The 26065-nt window shown below is 32.4% G+C and overlaps 1 protein-coding gene across 12 annotated transcripts in view; it reads left to right on the top strand.

Annotated features, from left to right (window-relative positions):
* The window catches only part of LOC116779506 (uncharacterized), a 36735-nt gene that overhangs the window by 1131 nt on the left and 9539 nt on the right, over positions 1 to 26065 (top strand). For 3 of the 12 annotated variants that reach the window (XM_032673818.2, XM_061521968.1, XM_061521964.1), the window contains 15 exons: positions 3761 to 3870; positions 18261 to 18383; positions 19760 to 20054; positions 20133 to 20419; positions 21092 to 21252; positions 21922 to 22781; positions 22855 to 23103; positions 23282 to 23610; positions 23779 to 23997; positions 24122 to 24287; positions 24371 to 24493; positions 24561 to 24728; positions 25496 to 25610; positions 25703 to 25776; positions 25849 to 25933. In XM_032673818.2, coding sequence (XP_032529709.2) covers positions 3842 to 3870; positions 18261 to 18383; positions 19760 to 20054; positions 20133 to 20419; positions 21092 to 21252; positions 21922 to 22781; positions 22855 to 23103; positions 23282 to 23610; positions 23779 to 23997; positions 24122 to 24287; positions 24371 to 24493; positions 24561 to 24728; positions 25496 to 25610; positions 25703 to 25776; positions 25849 to 25933 — 3283 coding nt within the window. In that variant the 5' untranslated portion in view covers positions 3761 to 3841. Of the gene's footprint in view, positions 1 to 3760; positions 3871 to 13151; positions 13699 to 18260; positions 18384 to 19759; positions 20055 to 20132; positions 20420 to 21091; positions 21253 to 21921; positions 22782 to 22854; positions 23104 to 23281; positions 23611 to 23778; positions 23998 to 24121; positions 24288 to 24370; positions 24494 to 24560; positions 24729 to 25495; positions 25611 to 25702; positions 25777 to 25848; positions 25934 to 26065 lie in introns of those variants that run through there. The other 9 variants (XM_032673819.2, XM_061521955.1, XM_032673823.2 and 6 more) reach the window with 7 other exon arrangements.

Here is a 26065-nt window from a genome sequence, read left to right as displayed (position 1 = left end):
TGCCTTGTTTTAATGTTTTGGCTCAAGTAGGGTTACATTAAGAACTACATTTTAATGTCAATCATCACTAATGGTTCCAGATCATAAACTTAAAATATAGATTAAACTTTAGAGAATGATATTTTTGAAATGAATATATAGAATTGAAACAAATTTCAATAAAAGATTGAGATGTTTAGATTTAAGTTTTACCTGAAAATATGTGTCATGAAATTAAAGGTAACTGTCATAATAATTTAGGCTACATTCGTTTTTTATTTAGATCAGAAGTATTTCACACAATACATAAGCAAAAAATACAAAAAATTTAAACGCAAAGCTTAATCGAGAAAGAGTTTTATATATGATGATTTAATTTGTTTCTTTAGCTTGTGCTGCTTTTGAGACACTTTTTAATCATAATAAAGTAATTATGTAATGAAGCTAACACACATGTATTTCCCTTGGATTTTACTTAACATAAATGTTATCATCTAACCATATTCACCATGAAAATCTTACACTCACCAAAATTCTGGTACTTGGAAACAGCAACACAAATATTCACAATATAAAACGGCTTTAATTTCTATAACTTTCTTACTTATATTAATTATTGCAATCTTTTATACATGTTTTATATATAATTTACATATAATAACTATTATTGTATGACAAACAACATTTAAGATATGAAGAAATTCAAATTTTCTAATTAATATACCTAGTTATACATATGAGAAATAAATTTGCTAACACTTGAATATACTCAGGTTAAGATTTCTCATGTAGAAATAAATAGCCTGATCTGATACCTTTCTAACGGGTGATTTGCAATTATCATTAGAATATTTGTTATGCATACGGTTTTGACCATGAGTGTGGAGGACATCTTTGATGTATAGAGAGGTTAATAAATAAAATCATTTTCATTTAATTTTTCAATCAGAAAAAACAGATATTGAAAGGCCATACCCTAGTGCGGAATATTATTTACACACACACACATATATATATATATATATATACACCACCTTTGTAGTAAATTAAGATGAATAATTGTCATTGTAACTTTTAAAGCCTTAATGTTTGTATGATATATTGGATAACCTGATGTTAGTGTGAATGAATTTATAAAATAAACATCCAGGTCATGGTAAAGCTTCTAATATATAATAGGAGTTGAACAACAGTTTTGAATGTGATAATGTTATAATATGTTTTTCAAGTAAATCACTTAAATGTGTCAATGTTTTAAGTAGAGCAGAAGCTAGGATAATCTAGCTTCAGGTTCACTATAATGTGATATATCTACTATAAAGTAGACTTACATATTGGATGTTTTAATAAGAAACATCATGCTGTCAATCAGTATACATAATACATCCAGAATAATTAGAAAAAATGTATTGACACATTACTCATAGGGAAGTAATTCTAGTTTAGACTTCCAAATTTAATTTTATGAAGTAAATAACATTAAAACTATAACAGAATTAATTTAATCCTTGAAATTGAAATATAAATACAGTACTTAATCTAAAAATGAAGGTTTAAATAATCTACAATTTTTGTTTGTCCCAAAGTAATAGTAAGTTCTTAACTTTGATATTTATAATATTTGTAATTCATATATATATGAGTAACACAGGTAATATATGTGTTTGTAACAAAGTAAATCCAATAAGGCCATATATAGTATTTACTTTTACTTTCAATAATATCAGGATTTCAACAAACTAAAAGCAAATGCATCAATATCAGACACATTTTAGTATTAATAGCATGACATGCTTTCAATTAAAATTTTCATAATGTTAGTAGGTGAAATACTTAAAACCGCTATATTTAACTTAATTTTTAAAGTTATTGTAAATTTTAACCATTATGTTTTGGTATATATATTTGTTTGTTGACGTTATGAAAATGTCTGCATTGATGCGTTATTCCTACTCTATATAATGTTAGTCCTATAATGTTTCAATGATTCATAGGTCCAAAAAAGAAAATCTTAGCTCCCTTCACAATACAATATCCATATATTAAATGATACCTCCACATTATACATATATTGAGTCATTTTATATCCTTTAATAAATTTATCTTATATAGTCTTTATATAGTATTCATGATATATCAATAATACTTTTATGTGCAATTAATATTATCATATGTTCATCAAACAACAAAAGTAAGAAATAAAAATTTACAAATAAACATTTTTTTTGTCACAAAGATTAAAAAAACCTATTATATGTAGATTGTTAACAAATTACATGTTGATTTATTACTTCTAATCTATGGATTAGAATTTTAAATAACTTTTTTTAATTGTAAATAATTATCATGAATTTTTTTTTTCTTGAAAAATTTGTAAACCTTACACCTAACTTATCCAATGAAGTGTTGCATATGTAGTAATTTAAATTTTTTAAAGTATTATGTTGGCCTACCATTAAAAAATATATACATGTATTTAATTTCAAACTTCTCTTAGTCATTTGAAGTTGTGGTGGCCTGGAGGTGCCTCTCACACGTGAGGGCGCGGGTTCGAAACCTGGCAAGTACCAATGTGATCTTTTCATATGTACTTTCTAAGAGTAGTTAGACACCATTGACATATGTTGAAGGAAAACATCGTGAGGAAACCTTGTCTTATAATTTCAAATTATAAGATTGAAATTGCCAACCTGTTTTGAGCGAGCGCGGTGATTAATGCTCAAATCTTCTCCATGTGAGAAGAGGCCTTTGCTCAGCAGTGGGCTCCGATAGGCTGATGATGATGATGATGATGATAATGATCTTAATCATTTAATAATTTTGTTTCATTAATAATACCAATATTACATCCAAGACATTTGAGTTTTATCATAGTAATGGAAAATATTATTTATAAAAAGGGCAACAAACATCCTTTCATCTCTATTAAGTTTTGAATTTATATTATTCTCAATTAATTTGTTTTGCTCGTTCTCAGAATACATATCTTTGCAAATATTTCAAATGCAATTAAACACTTATATAAGTGTTTGTTTACAAGTAATGTAAAAGATATTTAATTTTTAAAAGAATTTTAAATGTAGATATTAAAAAAAAGTCTCTAGTAAATGTTTTTTTTTTTAATTAAGATGTCGTAATAATTAAAACAATAGGTTCCATTAATTTTATGTGTGATTTTATTTTAATTTCATATTTGTTCTACTGTAAAAGAAGTCTATTATAAACTATTTGAGCCAAAAAATATAAAACTGCAAATTAGTAAAATAAGTGGCATTAATGATAAGAGTAAATTGTGTACTATGTTAATGTCCTCTTAGACAGTTTCTTTATATGAACAAAAAAATATAAAGAAGAAGGAAAGAGTACTGTAGGTAAAAAAATAAAGCCTTAAATAAAAAAGTTCATACATATTTTTTGATCCAAAAATGTTTCTCTTTTTCGTTCCGACAAAATCGGTTAGTGTATTTGATAAATCAACATCAAGTGAGAATAGAATTACGGTGAATTACAGGCCACGAGAAATAATATCATTTCATAGATCACGAATATTTCAATTAGTCCAAAATTGTGAAATTACTCACAGACGTATTTGAAAAATGTTCGTAACATTTTCACACAGATGCGCCAATAATGCTAGGGTTTCATTTTCTCTGTAATACAATTTTTTTTTTTGTCTTTTCTGAATGAAATATTACGTTTAGATGAAAGATGGCCGATTTTGCTTTTTTTTTGTTCGTTTTCAATGTTTAATAGCTATTTATAATACATATTTTGTTTCCAGGATTTTATTTTCTAATCCCTCATAGCCACGGAGCGTCGTGATACGGCGCTGAATGGCGCCTTCCACATCAATGCCACATTTATGCAAGTCGTGGCCAATGAAAATGCAAGGTATTTTTTTTTAAATATTTTTAGATTTAACCGAAAAATTGTAAAGGGATATTAGTATAGTCGTTCACCATGACATTGCATAAATGTATCACAGTGTCGATATGTTCAATCTTGATAGCTTATCTAATATAGCGATATTTGGTGGTTTTTTTTATATATATAAATAAAAGCCAGGTGTTGCTCGTGATTATTATTATGAGAATTTTAGATATTCGAAATGGATTATCTATCTGTGTGAAAAATATTAAAATGTATACATTTTACACATTTCCACACCATACCGACATAAGCGGGTAACGTAAGTGATCGGTTATGCATACCAACGAATAATTATGTCAATGTTACAAAGAAATTTATTACATATCAATAGTTAGGTGATTTGTCCGTTAATAAAATCATATTAACATACAGTGTGAGCGTTAATTCTACATTATTAAAAGCTTTTATATATTTATTAGATATTTCTGGCTTTTGGTAATTTTATAAAAACAGTTGTATCTCAATTTTTTTCCCTTTTAAACTATGATATGATTTACGTTTATTACAACACGTGAATCAATAACAACAAGCTCAATTTATTATTAAGAGTGCATCGATATATATATATTGCAATTATATTTACGCACACTATTTAAACATTTATAATTATAGTTAATTTGTGCGATAGTTCTGGTTTTCACACAAGTCTTTTAATAATTATAATTTAATATGGAAGTGTTTGCTTTCAAACAAAAAACTGCGGGAGGTATAATTATATCGTACAAAGCGATTTGTTCTGTTAATAGGCAAAATAAAAATAATTAAATATAATTTTTGTCATCAGTGTAATTTACCAATGAAAATGAATATGATATATTATTACTTTATAGTGCATTGTTGTTTGTTCGGTTGCTTCGAAAATATGCTCTTTTTAACCTTTTGATATAAGTGTGCGTTTTAAGACTGTCACAGGGATATTATTTGAGCAATTTCGTTAAATCGTAGTTTATGAGATACATCTTTTTAAGTTTCATAGGGTAAATTAAATTTATATATGTACTGCGGAGTCCGTGCGAGGTGACGTATTAAATTGATTATTTGAACATACTATAATAAATATATAATAAAAAAACTATAATAAATTTTTATAAGTGAAAATTATCGCTAGTAGTATTAGTTCCATACATTTATTATTCTTTCTATTTATTTGTATTATTTATTTACCTTATTTCTATGTTTTCTTCACGATCTAGGTAATATGTAAATCATTTATATATTTTTAGATACTATACTGGAAAGAGGAATTACGTATATATATGTTAGTTTTGAGTATTATAAGTAGTTGATTTGTAATTAATAGAAAAGGATAAAATGTCATCTCTTGGTGGTTAGATGTTTTTTTTAATCGTTAATAGCCAAGTCGTTCCTGTTGACGACTTCTGCGTATTAATAGTAAATTATATTACATGCTAAATGTACACAAATACATAAACGCAACAAACTAATAATAACATAAAACTAAATCTGTATTCTTATGGGTAATTATAAAGTTAATATAGTTTTGTATATATTAAAGCATTTATTTATAAGTTCGTGAGTAATTGCGTCAATAACATCTCAAATAGCTGGTGTATGTTCACCTGTAGTTAGATGTTAATAGACAATTTGTTTATATTCATCAAAGTTGTTGTGATCGTGATATTTTCTCAATTCTCTGAAACGAGCTATTCAATCGTATCAGTTGTCACGGCGTCGCTAGGACGGCAGCCGCGGTTGGCGGTTGCCATGGCGACCCAGCGGCTCGACGTACCCCCAGCCAGAACCGGGTGGAGGGTACCCGATCAATTCTCAGCTGAGGAAACCAGCGACCGTCTCGCTTCTACATAACATCTTCGCGCATTTAAACACTCATTTGTTAAAAAGTATTACGTTACGTGACATTTGTAAACATAACATTCATTTAAAATCATTAAATATATTAAATGTCTGTTTTAAATTGTTTTGATTTTCGTGTTTTTTTTTTACGAATTTAATGAATTTAGAGTTTCTGTGATTCGTATGATTTAATTTCTCTGTGTGATTTCAATTTTCATTCAACCGTTCTTGTAAATAATATGGAGTTGGGAAACAACGTTTAATTTATTTTCTCAAATCAAATTATAAGGTCAGCTTTTTAAAATAGTAGTCATAATTTGAAGTAGTTTATTACACAAAAGATAATTACGAAATAAGAAAATGTTTTAAAACAAAAACTACTCTAAAAAAAATATTTATATTAAATAGGGTGATTCATTCCGTAGATTTGTTTATAATTTTATGAAATAAAATACTGATGAATCAGGTATTACAAGTTTAGTAGGCAAAATAATATCAGATAAATTTTTATTTATCTTTTAAACAATAGACATATCTAATCATAATATATTAAGCACTCACGATTGAATTTCTTTTTCAAATCTTAACATTCTATTCATGAAGAGTGCCGACGGAAAAATATGTAAACAGTAGGCGTCCCAAATGTTCTTAGTAAATCAGCGATAATAAGTCATCGTTTCTGACGGACAGTTACCAAAAACAGAGGTTGTGTAAGTTCGATGGCCGTAAGCCTAAAAATAGGACTCCTCGTGTGCCTACAATTACAGTGGCTTTTCTATCTCGTTTATTCTGAAATTAAATGTTGTACCGAAGATCACAGGAATATAAATAGCGTGTAAATTATATCTTTACAAACATGTAGTTAAACATTTCATTAACAACATAATACTGTCTGTCGCCCACTTAAAAACTTATCATAACAAATTGCTCTAAACTCTATTTTAAGTTTTATTATCAAATCAATATTTAAAAATATAATTGCCTATTTCACCTACACACACTTGGTATCATATATGTTTTTTAAGACGTGCGAGTAATATGATTTAATTTTATTGCAAGTATTAATAATAAAAAACAAACTTTAAAATAATTGTAGCTATCAGAACGTACTTATCTGAGAATAAACTTATCTTCAATCAGTGACGGTAACGCAGAGTATTTTTTAGGCATAATAATCACGTCAAAAAATCAATAACCTAATATTTTGCGACTTTAATTCTAGAAATCATAATTGTAGTTTTAGATTTTTTGTTTGTTTTTCAGTTTTTCGGATTGCTTTAAAAAAAAAATATTAATGTTAAAACAAATAAGAATAGTTATAACAAAAGCTATTAATGCCTTAAGTGTCGAGGCAAAAAAAAAAATCCTTTATAAAAATTACACTTTTATTTATTTACATATTTTAAATCAATCCGCATCTCTTTTTACTTTGCCTTGAAAAGACAATAGAGACAATAATGTGCGTAAATTCTCTAGGCATATATAAGGGGGCGGTTTTTAAGTCGTGTCTTGTTAAGAGAACAAACAAAAAATGTATAACTATGGAATACAATTTTGAAGTAACTAAATATTAACGTGTTTTTACAAAATAAAAATTAAAAGAGCTGAAAAAAAATGATATTTTTAAGGAAATATAAATTTTAGCTTATACAAATCTATTACCACAGCGTTGCTTGTTATTAAAGTAATATAATATTCTTCTTATTAATTTTACCGTTCGTAATTACTATAACAAAATTGGACAAAAAAGGTGTACTATAAAGAGTAGCCAAAAATAATAATTTGCAGAAACGTAAAAGGTAGAAATATAATAGAAAAAAAGGCGAAATCCTCTGCTCTCCCTCCCCTCTGTTATAATTTTTACCACGAGACAGATTTTTTTGGAATTTTATAATTATAATTTATCTAAGTTGATCTTAACTGATTTCCATATCCAATATAATTTACATTTGTACATATATGCTATTTTTGGCAGCAATAACTGGTAACCGTTAATGTAATTTACGCTACGTAACGTAACGTAACGTAGGATACGTTAAGCTTAATTCACGTATATCATAACATCTGCCGAATGATTTTATTCAAACAGATGATTTCATTTAAACTGTTTCATATAAAGATAACTTCAATCCTTAACTATTTTATTGTAATCAATATGGCGAGGGTCTAACAAGTTACAAGAGCGTCATGTTTAATACAGCTAGTGTTACGTAATTATGCTCGCTTACATTAGATACTCTTACAATATCAGCATATTGTTACTGACACGGACCACGTAGAAAAATGTAATGTGATTTATTATCGTCGCTGTCTATATTTTTTAATATAAATTATCGAAACATTTGGATTTGCTTCTTAATTGCGGTTTATATTAATGAATATAGGTTACAAGGACGAATCATTACCTCTATGGAGTTTGTTCTCGATCAAATATAATTCGAGATATAAATCATTCGTTGTAATGAACCATGAATTCGTCTTACCTGATTCCTGACAGACTCTAAATATTTTCTTCGTATTTTCATTTTATATGCAAATTAATAAATAAGTAAAACGCTACCTATCGAATTTTATAACTCAAGGGTGTAATGGACACCAGCCATCAAACGTGCGAACATATGTTATTCTTTGCGATGTTAAAAGTTTTATCTTTACAATAATAATGATTAAGGTAAAAAAAAAAAACGTTTATTTATTCATTATTATAATATATCCATTATAATCAATAGCAAAAGTACATCATTATTATACAATTTATTTAATTAAAGCATGTTTTTTTAACGATACGATGTTATATAATCTGTAGCAATATATAAAAAATTCGTAATAACTTTATTCAGTTCTAAGATTTTATTGAATTATTCGCTTGATATTGGAAATTTATTTTCAAAGGACAACGACCTTACAGTCGATGGGGTTAACAATATTATACGAGTTTTTTTTTTCTATATAAAATATAAATATGGTAGCAATAAGAAATATGTTATATAATATATTCATTTTTATAAACTTTAAGTGAAACAATTTAGTAAATAAATTTATACCATGTGACATTGTAATAACTGACACTCAGATTAAAATACTGGCAATTATATGAATGTGTGGACACGTTTTAGCGGGAACAAAAAAAAACATGACCTTGACCTCGAGCATAGGCCTAACCTGCCCCAAAAGTGTTGGGTGAAAAGTTGCCGGTCGATATATGTGATGTTGGCGCAGGCGCCAGCAGCGTCTCCATACTACGTGACATCGATCGCTTTAAGCACGTGACGCAACGACGCATTTCACAGGATTCCTCTCAGCCACTCCGACTAATGACTGAGTAAACAATACATAGCAGCAAACAATAGAGAATAATACAACAAAGATGCTGCCATATTAATACATCTCATTCATAATCATTGTGTACTATTGTTGGATTTGAGATATATGTATTCCAGTGACTTCAACCACCGAAACTTAACTAAATATTTATAATTAATTATAATTTGTTTTTCGACCGTTCGATGGTATACTGATATTAATTTTATTTTATTTTATAAAATATAACTCGATACATTATTTTATAGAGGCCTTAATAAAATTATAAGGTAAAAATTTATATCGAATGCAATCTTCGTTAAATGTACCACGCGATTTATTTTTATTTGATAAAGTTTGTATAAAAGTTACATTACATAGCACTGGCATCGTTTTCATTTTCTTAGAGGCACGTCCCATGATCGACGCTTATGACCTTGAAGCCGGAAGACAGGTTTCTGCGTCCTTCAGAGCATAACCGAGACTGTAGAGTGCTAGTTTATCTTATCTGAAAACCACGTTTAATGTTCCCATAAAGAATTACTTAATGCACCTTTATTGTGTTTCCTTTTATAATATAACATGTATATTTCATGTGTGATACGTATGAGTCATTAAATTAAGTCTTTATACGCAAACGAAATTATTTGGAATAGAGGAAGCTATAAAAGTATACCTATATATTGAAAAGTAAAACACAGTTTTGCATTTATATAAAATATTAAAGTGATATTATAAATAATAAAACGTTAATTACTTGTTACATACTCGTATGTGGGTATAATAGTGCTTTTCTTCATAATGTATAAAATTTATTTTGTTCAAGAGTTTTAATAATACGTGACGTTTGTGAAAGCTTTATTATGTTATGATAATTGTTGTAAGATATAAACTTATTCTCATCTCTTATTTTGTAAGCCATAAATAACAAACTTACTGAAATATGTTTTTAGTTTTAACACTACCAATTACTTAACTAATATAAGTCACTTAATATTATCAGATATAATTCTCCGAACTTTAATGACGTCACAAAATAACTTTGTACGGTTTGAACTTAATATAGTCAATAATTTTCATCAGACAGAACATCCTTATATTATTTTATGTGGGTCACATTAATTATCATTTAATTCTGCGTACGGTTATTGAAATACCTCTGACTAATGTCACAAAACAGAACAAATCCTTCGCAATTCAAGGAATTTTATAATACGTAATTACTATACAACCAATGATATAAAGTTGTGAAATTCTCATCGACTTAACGGACGACATATCACTACATTAACCGAGTCGTTGAAGGATTTGTACAAGGATTTCCTTGTTCAACCAAACTAGCCTAGTTGTATGGTCTTGTTATATATTTTTTATTTTAACAGCGAACACACAAGGCTATACTAGATATATGAAAGCCAAACATAACATTCTAGATTGCTATTTATAAGAATGATCTGAAAAATGTCACCCGGTCCCACAACAATATGTTACGCCACTTAAGAACTTATTACACGTCCATTTTGTTATTGAGCAGTACTCTCCCCTGAGGGTTCATAGTTATTAATCTGCTGAGGACAGTTATAATAAAATTATTGTCTTGATCATGTTACAAAAATATAAAATGATTCTTATTAACTACACGCACTAGAATGAGGGATAAATATCATTAAGAAATAGTTATCCAGATTTGATTTAATTTTACTAGAATTTTTGATCCTAGATTAGGTGGAATAATAGTAATTATAGACTAGATAGAAATAATATTATAAGTTTGAAATCGCCAATGCGTTTTGAGCAAGCGTGGTGATTAATGCTCTAACCTTCTCCATGTTAGCAGAGTCATTTACTCAGCTTTTTTTTAGCAAAAACTGATGATGAGGAGATAGAAATTAAACTTTATACGAATTTATTTAAGATATTTATTGCGGTAATTTTTGTTCTTAGAATTTAAAGTGTTTTTTTTTTGTTAACATGTTAATCGATCGGAATATCGTATCGTATATATATTAAAGTGAAGTTGTATGACAAGATAATAAGAATATTACTGCTTTATACAAACCTAGTGTCAGTTATATTGTTACCAAAAACTGATAGTGTTCTCGCTTTTTCATTCATAAGCATTGATAAAGGTTGCATAACCGCAAATGAATGGCCCTGAATGAAAGAGCTCTGTAACTATGTCAGTACATTTTCTACTAATGTTAACTAAGGCACGTTGATATAAAGTTTGCATACTGAGCTGTATACGCTCATACAATACATTAAAACATCTTTTATCAATAAATAAAATTCTATTTTACATGAGTTACTGAATTTTAAGTAAAAAAATAATTCAGTTAAACGATTTCAAGTATGACTATCGCATTGAAGGTTACGGTAACGTACATAGAATGTAGTTTAGTAAACTTGCTAGGAATATATAACAGATGTCAGATAGCGGAGGAAGGTTTAAGTTTTCCTCAACTAATACTATGAGTATAATGTGACTTACGGAATATTCTTAGAATTATTTTGTGAATGCTAAAAATATTTATTAAGATATTTAAAAACTCTCTAATACAGTGAATCAGTAAAAGTATAAGGAAGATATACAACATAATAAAAAAATATCAGTTATTAAAGAAACAGCCCACTTGTGATAATAACTACACATCTTTAAAAATATCTCAAGTATCAATCTAGAAATAAAAACAATATTAAGGGTAAATAGAGATTTATTTATAAAAAAAATATTAACCGTCATAAAATATCGATATTTTAATATTATAATGAAAAAAACACTCATTTATTAATTATACTTTATAACATTTTACTGAGAATCAGTTACCATAATAATTCCGTGATATTGTTTTATTTGTACGTCTAATATGAATCGTCATAGAGTGCGTTTCGCTCAGTCGGTCAATGTCATTAGCGTTTCTGTGGCTGCCTGGCTGGTGAGGCCTTTTTTTTTGTAATAGGTCATTATGGACGTATGTGTCAAACGGTTTATAGGTTTGTGAGCGTTTTAGAACATACGTTTGTATCGAAGACACCGGCGAAGCGGAATTAAAATGAAGTGCGCGGCTCGACGGGGCCGTGTGCCACGTCATTGCCGTGACCCAGTGACACACATCGGCGGGGCCGCTTGCACCGATATCTGCACAGGCCGCGCGTGTTCGCTCTTCCTCCGATGATACTTTATTCAACGTACACTAATTATTTGTTTATCATGTGCATGCACAGAGCAACATGTATAGTCTTTTGTTATTATAATAATTTTTTGTTCCTTTTTTTTGCTTGATTGTCGTCATTTTACGTCGCATTGTGCGTATCACGTTTATGGAGCGTGATTTATTTAGAAATCCTTAATGGAGTTTTCTGAGGATTTATATACAGTACAAACATTTTATACCAATTTTATACATTTATTATACATATACAAAACACAATATTTATCCTCTTTATCTTCAAAGATGTATTAATCATTGTTTTTTTTTCTAGTAAAAAAAGTATCTTTGATGTTGTTTATGTGACCTAATGCTGAATTTTAAATCGGTAATATCACTAAAATAAGTTATGCAATACGTTGACCTTGTTATCTAAATTGTGCACTTGACACGAATACTGTTCCATTTCACTTTCATGTCTATGGATACACTTGTGGCCGTCGCTATCCGCTGCTTCAATACTGTGCGATAATATTTGTTAATGAAATGTTACAATATTATTCATTCTACTCAGTTCTTCGTATATATACTAAGCTAAACGGAATCATTCGATTGGGAAAAACAAAACTGTAAATTTCCATATTATCATATACTCATATTAATTACTTTCGTTTTATTTTATAAACAATAATGATTTTAAATCGTCATTTATCATAATTTCAACAATATACATGTATTCGTACTCCGTCGGATCGAATCGACAAAACGTAGTTTGTCATTCGTGCCGTAGAGTGAGAGGGAATGAGATTCACTTGGTCGGTGTGACGTGGGTGCGAATATAACAGCGTTATGGTAGAACCAGTCTGCAGTTACCGCTCCCCCTCCTCCCTCACCGACCGTGTCCCTCTACCAACGTCTCTCACCCCGCGTCGCTCCGCCGCGCGCACCGACCCTGTGTCGTATCGCGCCGCCGCTGTACTGTGTTGATAATTTGTGATGTAGACAAGGATGTACATATATGTATGTCTCGCCTTTCAGTTGACTTTCATCGTCGTTTTGTAGTGAACGTTTCGCACGAGTATCGATAGAAAATTACATTACTTTATTAGCTGCGTAATCGAGTCTGTGTATGGCTCACGATTAATGACTGTATGAATAAAAACTATCACGAAATTGGTTTGTTAGATTAATTGAAACATTAAAATTTATGCGAAAAATTAGCGTCACAGCAAGCGTGGCGCAATGCAGTGTGTGTTGGGATGCAGATATAATTTGTGTTGTTTGAGAGTTATTCATGAAGATTTTAGTTTTGAAAGCGGTGGAAGTGTAAAATATTTGTGTAAACTGTAATCATGTTGCCGATGGTTCAAGCCGAGCCTGTGCTGTTCAATAGCGCGGGTCACTCCGCCGATGGTGCCTCGCCGACGGCTACCTTACCACCCTCGTTGACACCTGACTCCGAGGTTGAGGGACTGGCTGAGTTTTTTTATGATATAGATGTGGCTGTCGTTAACACGTTTTCAAGGTAATTAGTGATACATGATTAATCTCAGTTTCGCCCTTGTTTGATATTGAGACACGAGATAATTCTGCGTCTCGAATACCGGCTGATAAGGGTGTGTTCTTACACTCGGTTAGCTTTTATTCCTTATTTGTTAGTTGTATGAAAGTTGTCGTTTATATATCGAATATTATATATTAAAATAAAATGTAAAATGTTATACGTGAGTGTCAGTTTCTGTAATACCTATGTTAATGAAACTAAATATGTCGATGTAAGGCCGGAACTGAGGCCATGTGCCGTGCTGGAACAACTTGTATAAGTTTTATATTATGTTTACATTTTATAATATAAAAGACTCAATAACATATTATGTAATGTACTTATTAAGCAAGTGTTTTCGCTTATTAAATTAAGATCATATAACAAACGTTTCAAATGTTTATTTTTTCTAGAAAGTATGTCGAAATCAATGTCGTGATTGAATCGTAGGTGACGTGTTTAAATGAAATAGGCTTCGTTTTTTTTTATTGAAAAGTAACAAAATTATAGTTCTAAATAATTTTATGTTCCAATGTATGTAATACCTATTATAACTTCTAAACTGTGTTTTTAGAGAGTACTTTCTCTAACCTTAGCCTATACCCGATACTATTGTTCACTAGGTGATAAAATAGAAAGCGGCACTTGAATATTAAACATTTATAGACCTGGCAGTACAGATTCGTTATTTGAAGGACATGAAGTAGATTATCTCTTAAAAACAAGATTTCTGCTTGAGAGTTGAATTAAGAAATTAGAGTGATGAACTTTTTATCTGTTTGCAGAGTCCTTGTAAGGCAATTAGATCTTATATGACGAACAAACAATCTTTGTTCGTGTAATTAAACACGAAAAATATATTTTTCTAAATGTTCAACAATGGAACTAGTAAGAATTTATTTACCCACTGTAATTTTTACTTTACCACAACAATATTATTCTTTTTAATTTTATTTATTTCGTCACTTTTCATAATTTAAACAAATATAAGTCATCAAACCACTGTAGGTTTTTTTCACACGAATGATCGAATTTTTAATGAATATTAACTCACTGTTTCAAATTGTTGTACATTTTTTTAATATTATGTAATATATTTTTTGTCCTTTATTTTAAAGAGACAGGAATCCGTTTATAAATCGATTGTGATTTTGTTTTTGTCATTTAGAAGTGTAAATTCAATTTACTTTTATAATTGAATTAAAAAACATAGATAAGTTAGTAGTAGCGAGGTTTATTCCTTGTCACTTAATTTTCATACATTTTGCACGGGGTTCCGTACTTGTATTCATAATATTGAAATGAATCCTATTTATGTATAGGTTCCATCGACCACATTAACAAAGTCTCAGTTCATTCGGTTTTCATGTGAAAATGTGACGTACAAATTGAATCACATTCGTATCTTTACTATTTGTAGGGAATATACTTTTTTTGCTTTAAAAAAATATGTTTTATTGCCGTGATCGTTCATTTCATAACAATAATCATCAGTTAGAAATTTATATGTTTACAAATGTCTCATTGTAATATATAACGAAGTGTCTATAGTAATATAAACAAAAAAACATATTTTATGATCATTATATCATAGTAAATAGACTGTGATCAAGATTAAATATACATTACTTAGTAGCGCCTAGCTGTAACTAACTGCAGGTGATTTATGGCTATGATCAAACGGAGTGGTGCCATCTATTCAAACACAATGTACGTGAAACCTTTATTTTTTTTTTTTAGCTATTTCATTCAAGGAGCTAAAAAGGCGGAAGCTTGGAATACAGATTACTAAATCCATTAAATTCGTATTCTTTTGTTTGTTCTTTATATTTTGCCAGTTTTAATATAATATAACAGAATTTGTATGACAGATGTTCGTTCTAATTTAATATCAAAGGTTTTACATTAGAATATACGTATGTTTATATTTGTTCTGTTACGGAATCCGCGTAATTATTATGGTAATTTATTTTTAATTAGAAAACATGTGTTTGTCGGAACTTTGTAGCAAAAAAAAATATATATTAAAAATAATACAAACGGCGTCTATTTTATAAATATATCAATTAATAAGCCAGTTAAATAATATTTATTATTTTATTATAGCGTCACTTATTTAGTATGTTACGATCGAATGGCAATATCATCAGCTTATATTATTATTAGTACCAACTGGTTGAAACTCGACCACAATCAGACAACTTGCCAAGGATTGGAAAGCATTTTGAACACAATGTTCAATGTAGAACTGAAATATCTGTACAAAATAACATTGTATTACTATACAATGGTGAAACTAATTGCCAACGGCTATTAGAAAATACAGTACAAAAATATTTAATTAAATAAATTTGCTCAATAAACTAAATACTTTTAAATCAAGTTCGTTAAGACGAAGAGAGCAAATCCAGGGTATGTTACAAGCTTATTGTGAAAAAGCTACGCTTAATAAATGTTACTTGGCGTTGAACTAATTGATTTTTTCATAATAAGTATTCTTATCGAAATCGAAATATGTGCCAATATACTAAATTAAAAATTTCACTGCATTTTCTTGATTTCGCATTTGCTTATAAAATTAATTTTGTTTAATTGGATTTTTCTCGATTCGTAAGACGATGTGGATTGTAGATTTTATTGATTTTTAGCTGTATGTTGGGCGACGTATCATACGATACGATAATAAAAGTAGATTCAAATAATTTTTCGTTGCCGTCGAAAGATTTAATGAGTTTTATTTAAAATTCAAAACTAAATTTTATTTCATTACTCATTTGACTGTAACTCGCTACAGGCATTTTTATTATCAAGAGATATCATGAAGATGGGTGTTACAATTTTTTTTTTAATTATTGTAGAGTATTCAAATATTTTCGGCGAATCATTCCCTCATCAATATCATCTCAATCAATAATCTCACATTCATCCGTCTCCATATAACTGTGATGACATCAAGTTATTTAATGACGTATACTTTTTTAAGTAGATTACGTCATTGAATTAATTATTTTAAGATATATATACTTTAGATTGTAATAAATGAGTTGTCAAAATATATACGAAAAATAAATAAATTTATATTCGCTCAGTACATTATATTACAGTTTCTATTTAATTTATCATTCATATATTCGTCTCCTTTTACCCTTAAGATAATAACAGTGAAAGTAGATAAACGTTTCTCGCCAATGTTTCATTTGTTACTCAATAGCTATTCGTCATCGCGGGGTAACATAACATTCTGTAAAGCTTTTACCTAACAAAGACTTTCGAACTTGAAATCCTGTTTTCATTAATTACATATATTTTTTACCTGTCACACCGACAGCTTCATGATCAGGGTTTGCACCAGACGGATCTGCCTTTATTTTGTCCAAGTTAGTTCCTTTAAAATACATATTTATATATTGATGTCCCTTGCATCACTTATATTAGTCATTCCTAATATTTATTTTTTTTCGATATTCGACAGTGAAACATCATAATAAATTCATAATAATCGTAGCCCATAACCGTGCATGAGACTCGACGTTGAACAGTCACACGCGAACAAAGTTTCTCTCTTTGGTTATGCAGATAATAAAATCGTTACGTTATATGTATCTGTAACCTTAGTTTTATAACTATTCAATTTCAGATATTCAAGGTTGCATTGTAAGAATTTTCGATATATTTATTGTAGAATTCAAACATTTTTGCGAATTGTTGATATTCTTTTTTTTTTCTTTTAGTGAGTCTCATGGCGCGTTGTTATTCCGAACATTATTATTTCAAGGTTGCGCAGTCGCCCGTCACAGTGAGGTTGCGTTGTGGGGCTCCTCGGTCCTCGGCAGGCGTCGCTTTTGTATGTCCGTCTCACTTTAGCGTTCAACTATGTACTTGGCATTCGCTAAGGGTTATCATTCGCGAACATTTACTATTTGATAAGTGTACCATAACTTTAGATTTAATTGATTACATACAATTCTTTAATCACGTGATTAAGAGCAATGCAAAGGAAGGATTCGACTGAGCTATGCACCTCAATTGTGCAGTAGTATGAATATAAAAATGTCTTTTAATTCATCTCATAAAAGATTTGAACTAAATAAATAAATGTTATTGAAATTAAACTCTACTTTAAGAAGTATTTGTTGTAAGACACTAAGTTATTTGAAATATGTGTTAGTTTTTGTTTGCAGATAAAGAGGGTAACATATTCCTTGTTACGTGTGATCCTTAACGTTTTAATAATACTGTTTTACTAATACCTGGAATTTTAAAACAAAACAGAAACAAAGTTGTTTTATATATTTTTTTTTTCGTGATAATCTTTCGGTTACGTTTACACAAAGAAGGTCAGACATAAGTAGAACAAAGGTTTTTCAAGCGTACCACGAATTTATAAAGATCTTTTTCATCCGTATTTAGATATAATTTAGCCTTTTGTAACTTACGGAGTGATTTATGTCGTTTCTCATATAAATAGTCATTTGTTATATATATGAAGATAGTTTTATAGTCATAGTATAATAATGGTACGTTATGTTTTGCTGCTTCCGTAGAATCGAATCCTGTGACCTCCAACCGGGAGACACATGGAGGGGGATGCAGGGCAAGATGAGCGTGACCGCGCCCGGTAAGAAGATAAGAAAAAAGTCGTCAGACATTAAGCCACAATCTCAACAGTACGTATTAGAGATTTCAATATAAACGATATATCTCAGAGATTGTTACATGTCTACGGGGAAGCGATTTTATTTTTGTTCCAATTTTAATTTTTGCGTTCTAAATATAATTTAAATTTTAGTTGTCACTATTGATGTGTTATCAATCAATGCGTCATATTAAAAGAAAATGTGTCATTTGTACTTTTCGTTCTTAAATATAAACTTGTGTATCTATCTTAAGTTTTGGCCCAAATACGTGAATTTTGATTACATTTTATTTTTGTGGATATCAACGTTGTCACAAATTACTACTAATTCTATAAAGAGTGGACTTGAATCTTTCTAATTAGCTTCAGTTAACATCTTTAGGGCGGACTTAAGAAAAAACAGACATTTTCTTTACATTAATTTTATGATGAAATAAACGAGTTTTATATAATATTAACAGATTATATGAAAATGTTATAAAAACGTATTTCGCGTTACTAATCTAATGACTGACATGGCGGACTGTCGGTACTGTGAAGCAGGAAACGATTTCGTTGATAGGTATACGGTTCTAGATTAATAACTTGTTTTGGCACGCCATAGTCTAAAAATTTATTCCTATATCGGTACCAATTACACGGATATCAGCTAAAAATATACATTAGACTGTGAAAATTTTAAGTGGGAATCTAACGACTTTATGATTTTTTTTTTCATTATTTGAAATATGTATATATAATACCAGAAATTTATGCTCCTTATATATTTTACATCTATTAAAGTTCTATAGTTCGGTTGGACATCTATCTTATACAGTCCTAACATTAATGTCTTAATACTTCACTATTTAATACTTATGCATATTTATTTTTACTTTGGTGTTATACACACAGAGCCGAGGTAAGCGAATATGCTTTAGAGTGAAAGTTTATTTTATTACATAAGATGAAATGCCATTTTACATAACATTATGGATATTATAAGTGTCCATTGTTATGTGAGATTTAATTTAAATTTGCGTTAACGTCTAGTGTAGTAAGAATGGCTCCAGATGCGTGACAAACGCACGTATGTTAAAGATGCCGCAATTATGATTGCATATAACAGTTATCTGAGAGCGATACGCTCTTATATGCAATATTACCAACTAGATGTGCTCCGGAATGGACTTTTTCTTTATATTTAATACGAATACGTAATAATTAAATCATAGTAATAGAAAGCACTTAGAAAATTATACGTAACGCATCCATTTCTGTTCTATCAATTGATATACATTGAACGTCACACTCGCATTAATTAGTGGGTTTTTATTCATCAGATAATGTTTTTATTTCGTTGTTGCTGTCCGTTTTAAATTTACGGTTGTCGATTTCGCACAGTAAAATGACTATGATTAATTACAGGAACAAGTGTCACAACGAGAAGCGTCGCCGTGAACTCGAGAACGAAGTTATAAATCAGCTGGAAGAACTGTTAGGTACATGTCTGGCGGAGGTGAAGCAGCCTGATAAGAACGGTATAGTGAGAGAGGCTACGCGGCAGATAGAGGACGTTTTGCAGCGGCGGCGGGACTGCCCCGGAGACTGCCCCCTCCGCGTCCTCCAATGCCTCTCACCAGTACAGGCTGGAGAAGTCAGCTCCACTCAACACCAACCTTCCTCCGGATTCCAGTATTCCGAGCTAAGCACCCTTATTGAGGTATCCTTTTATATAATAATACTACAATATCATTATATATAAAACAACAAGGTTCTATTATTGGTTCTATGTTTGCAGGCAATCAAACATTACACCGGCGTCCTGGGTTTAATATTAATGGAAATTAACTCGAAAGGCGAAATCGAATGTGTCACGGAAAATATTAAAGATCTTATCCTAGCTGAAAGGACGGAGTTATATAAAAAATCAATATTCTCGCTATTGCATGCCGATGACCATGCTAAAATAAAGCCATTGCTGAGAAATATACAGAACTTCGCCTGGGGCTCCACGGAATCTGATAAGTTTCAATACATTCACGCCCGCCTGCTCATAAAAGACGCCAATGTGACCGATGGTGACAGGTTAGTGCTGGATGTTTCATCAACTGATTAATATGAAATAAATAACGGTATAATATAATATTATCTGTTTCGTGACACACGAGCAATAAAATTACAATGCGTGTTCCGCCTTCAGTTCTTATCAATACTTTGATTAAACTTAACATTACTCAATACCGTACTAAGACAAAAGATTTTCATTTTCGCAATTTTATTTCAAATGTTTTCATAACATATATAGGTCAAATACGATAATATATTGAAATTTGCATTATAAATGATAAAAATCTAGAATTAAGTATCTTTTATAAAGCTGTCTCAGCTTACGCAGTAGTGAAATACACTTCGTACAGGTTTGACTATAACTCAGATAAAGAGTATACAAAAAAATATATATTTTCTCTGAAAAGTGAAATAGTTTGATTCGGAATCGTGCCCCATTGTATAAAATATAAAAAATTTCTGAGGGAGCCATATCCAAAACAAAAAATTGTACGTGAATTATGTCATTCTCAATGACATTACTTACCGCCTCTCTACTTCTGAGGTTACTAGAAGCATCAAAGCTAAGAAAGGCAGCGTATTGTCTAACACGTTGAAGATGTATAATAGCATTGATATGTAGGACTCTCCTGAGTACACATTTAGAGGTTTTTAGTTTGTATGGTGTGTTTCATTAATTGTTGTGTCCAGTTTCGTGGACACCGTGATCCACGCTGCGCCGGTGCGCGGCTCGTCCACGGAGGAGGCCGGCTCCGTCATGTGCGTCATTCGGCGCTGCGAGTCGGCCGCTATCTCCAACGACGCCGTACCCACCATCGTCTTCAGATTGGACTGTAATTTTAATATACTGTGTGAGTTTTATTACATGAACAGGTCTATTAAATTTGAATGGTCTCCAAAGAGTAGGCTTACTCCTGGTACTGCACACATCCATAGCCTAGAAGACGTTTACAAGCGACGTGGTATAAAAATGTATATATATGTATATGAGTAGGATAATTCCGACGTCTACACAAAATCTGACGTCAGAGATCACAGCCCAATTACCATGTAATGTTTTGATGTTTTATTTTTTCATGGCTATATTCGAATTTTTAGAGACATTTACTTTTACATCTATAGATAGAGAAACCCAAGAGACAATAGATAAATTCAAAAATCGCCATTGAAATTCATATATAAGGCTATAATATTTTATATTATCTTTAGTGATAATTATGGTAGAATTTATTTAAGGTGAAAATATTAAGTTTTCGTTTAATCAGAACTTATTTGCAAAGATTTAAAAAGTTCACGAAACCATAATATGATTATAAAAACAAATAATGATTAATCCTATTATGTGCCGATACTCTGGTGCGGAGCCTTGACTGCACCATATTGAGAAAGTTGAGAATATATCTTTTCATTGTCCGCAACAGACTTGTTATTAGTTCATATTAGGTTATCATACTGCTCCGTACATTTTCGTTTGTGAATGTTGTATGTGATGTAGGCTAACAGTATATAAATTGTTTCAGCCTGTGATTTGTCCGGTGTCGAAAACTGTATGAACTCTCCTGTATCTCTTTTGGGAACTCGTTACTTAGATCTCGTTGAGAGTAGTGATCGTGCCCGTGTTTCCGCTCATCTTCAAGAAGTAGTGGCTCGAGCTGGTTTGCTGGTGGTCAGTGAACCTTACCGGTTACGTATCACGTCCGAAACACCTCGAATAAGAGTAAGCGCTCAAGCTCGTCTCTTCCCTACCGTCGGTGAACCTGACTTCATAATGTCAACGAACACTGTACTCACCGATGATGATATCGGCATACTCGAACCTGGAGGCTCGCGGCCTGCCCTTGGCGGTCCTCTAATGACGTCGGTCGCCAACGGAGAAACTTCCTCGTCTGACTCGCGGTACAGGTGTGCCATCAGTCCCGCCGACCCACAGTTCAGTATGAATGACTTCGACCTCGAATCTTGGCCGCAGTCCTTTTCTATGGGCGATATGAGCGGGGAGGACTCGAAGGAGCGCAAAGAAAATAACGAAGAATTGAATCCGCACACCTCGCCGGTAGACGCTCAGGGTGTGTCACACGAGAAGCCGAATCGGCTGCGATCGCTGCTCATCAAGAAGAGCGGTCCCTCCACCGACGCCAATTCTAACAACCAGATCCTAAAGGATCTCCTCAAACAAGAGGATGAAGAAGCGACCAGTAGCGAAACTTCAGCTCCTCACACACCGCACACTCCTCACACGCCGCAAACTCCGCACACGCCGCATACGCCCTTAACGCCCGCGTCCGCGCGCTCCCCTCTGCACTCGGCGCAGGCGCACGCTCGTCCGCCGCCGCACCACGGCACACACCAGCCTGTCATGCACAACAATCAGTTGCTCAAGGTGAGTTTTAAAAGTCTATAGTGTTATACGGTTACAAGTTACCAGGTGTTTTACATCATTATATATATTTTAGATACTAAATGACAAATCAGATGAAGATGGAGACGAAAGCAGAAGAAATTCTACGGACAGTTCTCGTGGCCCGTCCCAGACAAGTGTGCTATCGCAGTTGCTGTCTAACAGCAACGGCCCCTCGAGCAACGGTCGCTCCCAGGAGGGCAGCGACATGTACATGGATAGAATCGCCGGCATGAAAAGGAAGTTTGAGGAATCCAAAGCATCGTCGAGTAATATTAAAAGAGTCACGCCTGAAAATCAGCAGGTACAACTAATAACTAACTTCATTTAAGATATTTAGACGAGAGATTGATAGGTTACCGTTTTTTTAAGTTCTCAGAGTTTAATTAAAGAAAATTCATGATTAAATATATCTGATCAGTTTTTAAACCTTTAAACAAATTTATTGGTCGTCATTACATTTATGGAATTTCCAAATAAAGAAAACCTCCCAGGTATCGTCAAGCGCGACAAACGCCGGTAACGTGACAGTGGTGACGAGCGCGGCGTCCGGGTCCACGAGTCCCGCCACCAGCAGCGCCGGCATGAGCGCCCTCTGTCAGAAGAACCAGATCTTGGTGTCCTTACTGGCACGGCAGCAGACGACTCCGCCCACGCCGCTACCGCTCCCCAATACTATACTACGGTCGTACCCGCCGCGCGCCCGCCCCCCGCCACTGCAGCCCCCGCATACTCAGATGCAACGTCCGCATCATATGCAACAGCAGCAGCGACTCATCCATCCCACCATCTCTACTGTCCTCAACACTAGGTTAGTTCGATCGCAGTGATTTAAAGTATATACAATACTTTATAACATTCTCATAAAATTAGTTTTATTTACAAAATGCTAAATTAAATTCTGGCAGTATTCTTATTTCAATGAAATGTTAGATATTCCCTAATTGGATACGTTATTTAATGATACACATGTTAATAGTAACCGAGGTAGCAGTATGAACGGCGCTGGGCCTGTGTCATCCGCTCCGAGCGCGGAATGTCCTTCCAGTATGAGTCTCCAGACGTCGCAGTCGATGCCTGTCCAGAGTCACCTGCAGATGGTGCTACAGGGTGTGTCGCGGAACTCGTACCAGGCTGGTGTGGCCGCGCAGCCCCACTACGCTGCACCCTCCGCACATCACCCCTATAATAACCAAGGGTATGGTACAACAGATAACACTATTGCGCTATCCTATATAGTAAATAGTTCAACAAAGTTATAAACTTGAATTCAAAAACTCTTATTCCGTCGTTAACTAGAATGTATGTTATGTATATAACAGGTCGCGGTCCCAAAGTGGTTCCGGAGACAGCGAGGTCCCCAGCGACCAAGCGCTGTCTGATATTCTAGACGAGGTGATCGAGAACATGCCGTACAATGACAGGCCCGCGCCAGACGTCGCTATCATGGACATGGATAGTAATCGACAAATTCGTTCAGACTATCAGGTATTGGACGTCCATGAAATATAAACATATTTATATTCACAGTTTATATGAAAGTGGATTTAAATATATACATTTAATTGCAGGGTGTTAAAGAGAAAAACGCCGTCATAAACGCTATAACACAAAGTCTCATGCAGTGCGAGACAGCGACTAAGAGTCCTGTGTCGTCGAGTCCCGTCCCGCCGGTGTACCCGGTACAGAGTCCGGTACGTAAAATGAAGGTGTCATATATCGTGTCTAGTTGACGTATTTTTAAGGAGTACATGGTCGTAGGGCTCCGTGAGCGGACAGTGTACTATGTCGGGAGGCGTGGGCGTCGGCAACGTGTACGGGCTGGTGTCGCGGGACGCGGACGGAGCCCGGGCCCGCGCCCTCGTGGAACAACAGCGGGCAAGACTGCTGCAAATGCAGCGCTCGCAGTCGCTACTTGTGTCGCCTGAGGTACGAATATGCTTATGGCTCCATTTAGAAAGTATTTGTTACTTCTTACAATGTAAATTATACTAAAAATTATTATTCTGTGAAAGTAGTCTCGAGGAGACAGTTCATGTATCCTTTAATAGTACCTAATTACAATTTGAAAATTTCAAAAGTATTAAAATATATTATACGAACATGTGACAGTACAAACCGTTGGCGATTAAGTTAATCGGTACATCGTGTATGAGGAATTAATTCTGTTTCGTAATAATTGTCATTTCAATAAACATACAAAAGTAGTATCAACGGTTTTTCGATAACGTTCTGAGTTTTTAACGAAACCTTGAAACGAATAAGCGACCTTGACTCGCACTTGTAGGCACTATAGATTTTTTGTGCGAACGATTGCCAATAAAATATGATTCACTAGCCTTATTTGAGTTTCCGTTGTGTTGTTTGTAATTCTAAAGATTTTGTAATTTACATTTAAAAATGGAAGATTTCTTAATATCAATTAGAGGTCCCTCTTAAAATAGTTACTACAAGGATAATTCTAATAATTTTTTATCTGTATTTGTTAACATCGTTTGTGAATATTTCAATATCATTGTAGTTAATTTATAATTATCCAAATTAATCTAAACTATCAATACAATGATATTACCGTTATATGAATGTGTTCCTGTTATAAATATTTGGTAGGAAACAAAAAAAGATTGTTGAACTGTATTGGTAGCACAAATAAAGTCGACTATGTCGTGTTTGTTCATTTTGTCATTGTATTCCAGGCCGCCGAGCAGCCGCAGCCCGACCTGGGCTCCACAATTAACGCCTTGGTGTCCGCGACGCCGCCTAACGTAGCCTTAACGCGGAACGACTACCATCACTTATATCACCAGCCCAGTGAGTACTGCCAACCGTAGGCATCGCTACAAACACTAATTTTAATTAACGCATAAAAATAACAACACATTAAAAATGTCTCATATTTTCAGATCAAATGGGGACGAATTACGGTACAAATAAATTAACTTCATCTCAACAAAATCCTATGCTGAGTAGACAGCTCGTGAGTATTAAAGATTTATTTGTTCATACGTAGTGATTTAAAACTTGTTGTAATATGCTGTTTGTTTCTCAGGGAGTTGGCGGAAATTCTTACGCAGCAGCGTTACACACGCCGCAAGCGCCGCAACCTTACCATAGAGCGCCGCGTCCGCATCCTGGTAAGACATAGACACAAACACACACACACACACACACACAGATGTATTATGTGTCATTCATAATAAGACAATAGAAACAATTCAATGATAAATAATATATATTTTTTTAAAACATAGAAGAATATCAAAAAT

This window comes from Danaus plexippus, chromosome 2 (assembly GCF_018135715.1).
Source record: "Danaus plexippus chromosome 2, MEX_DaPlex, whole genome shotgun sequence".
Taxonomy (NCBI): domain Eukaryota; kingdom Metazoa; phylum Arthropoda; class Insecta; order Lepidoptera; family Nymphalidae; genus Danaus; species Danaus plexippus.
The sequence above is the reverse complement of the archived record's forward strand: the minus strand, read 5'-3'. Positions and strand labels throughout refer to the sequence as shown.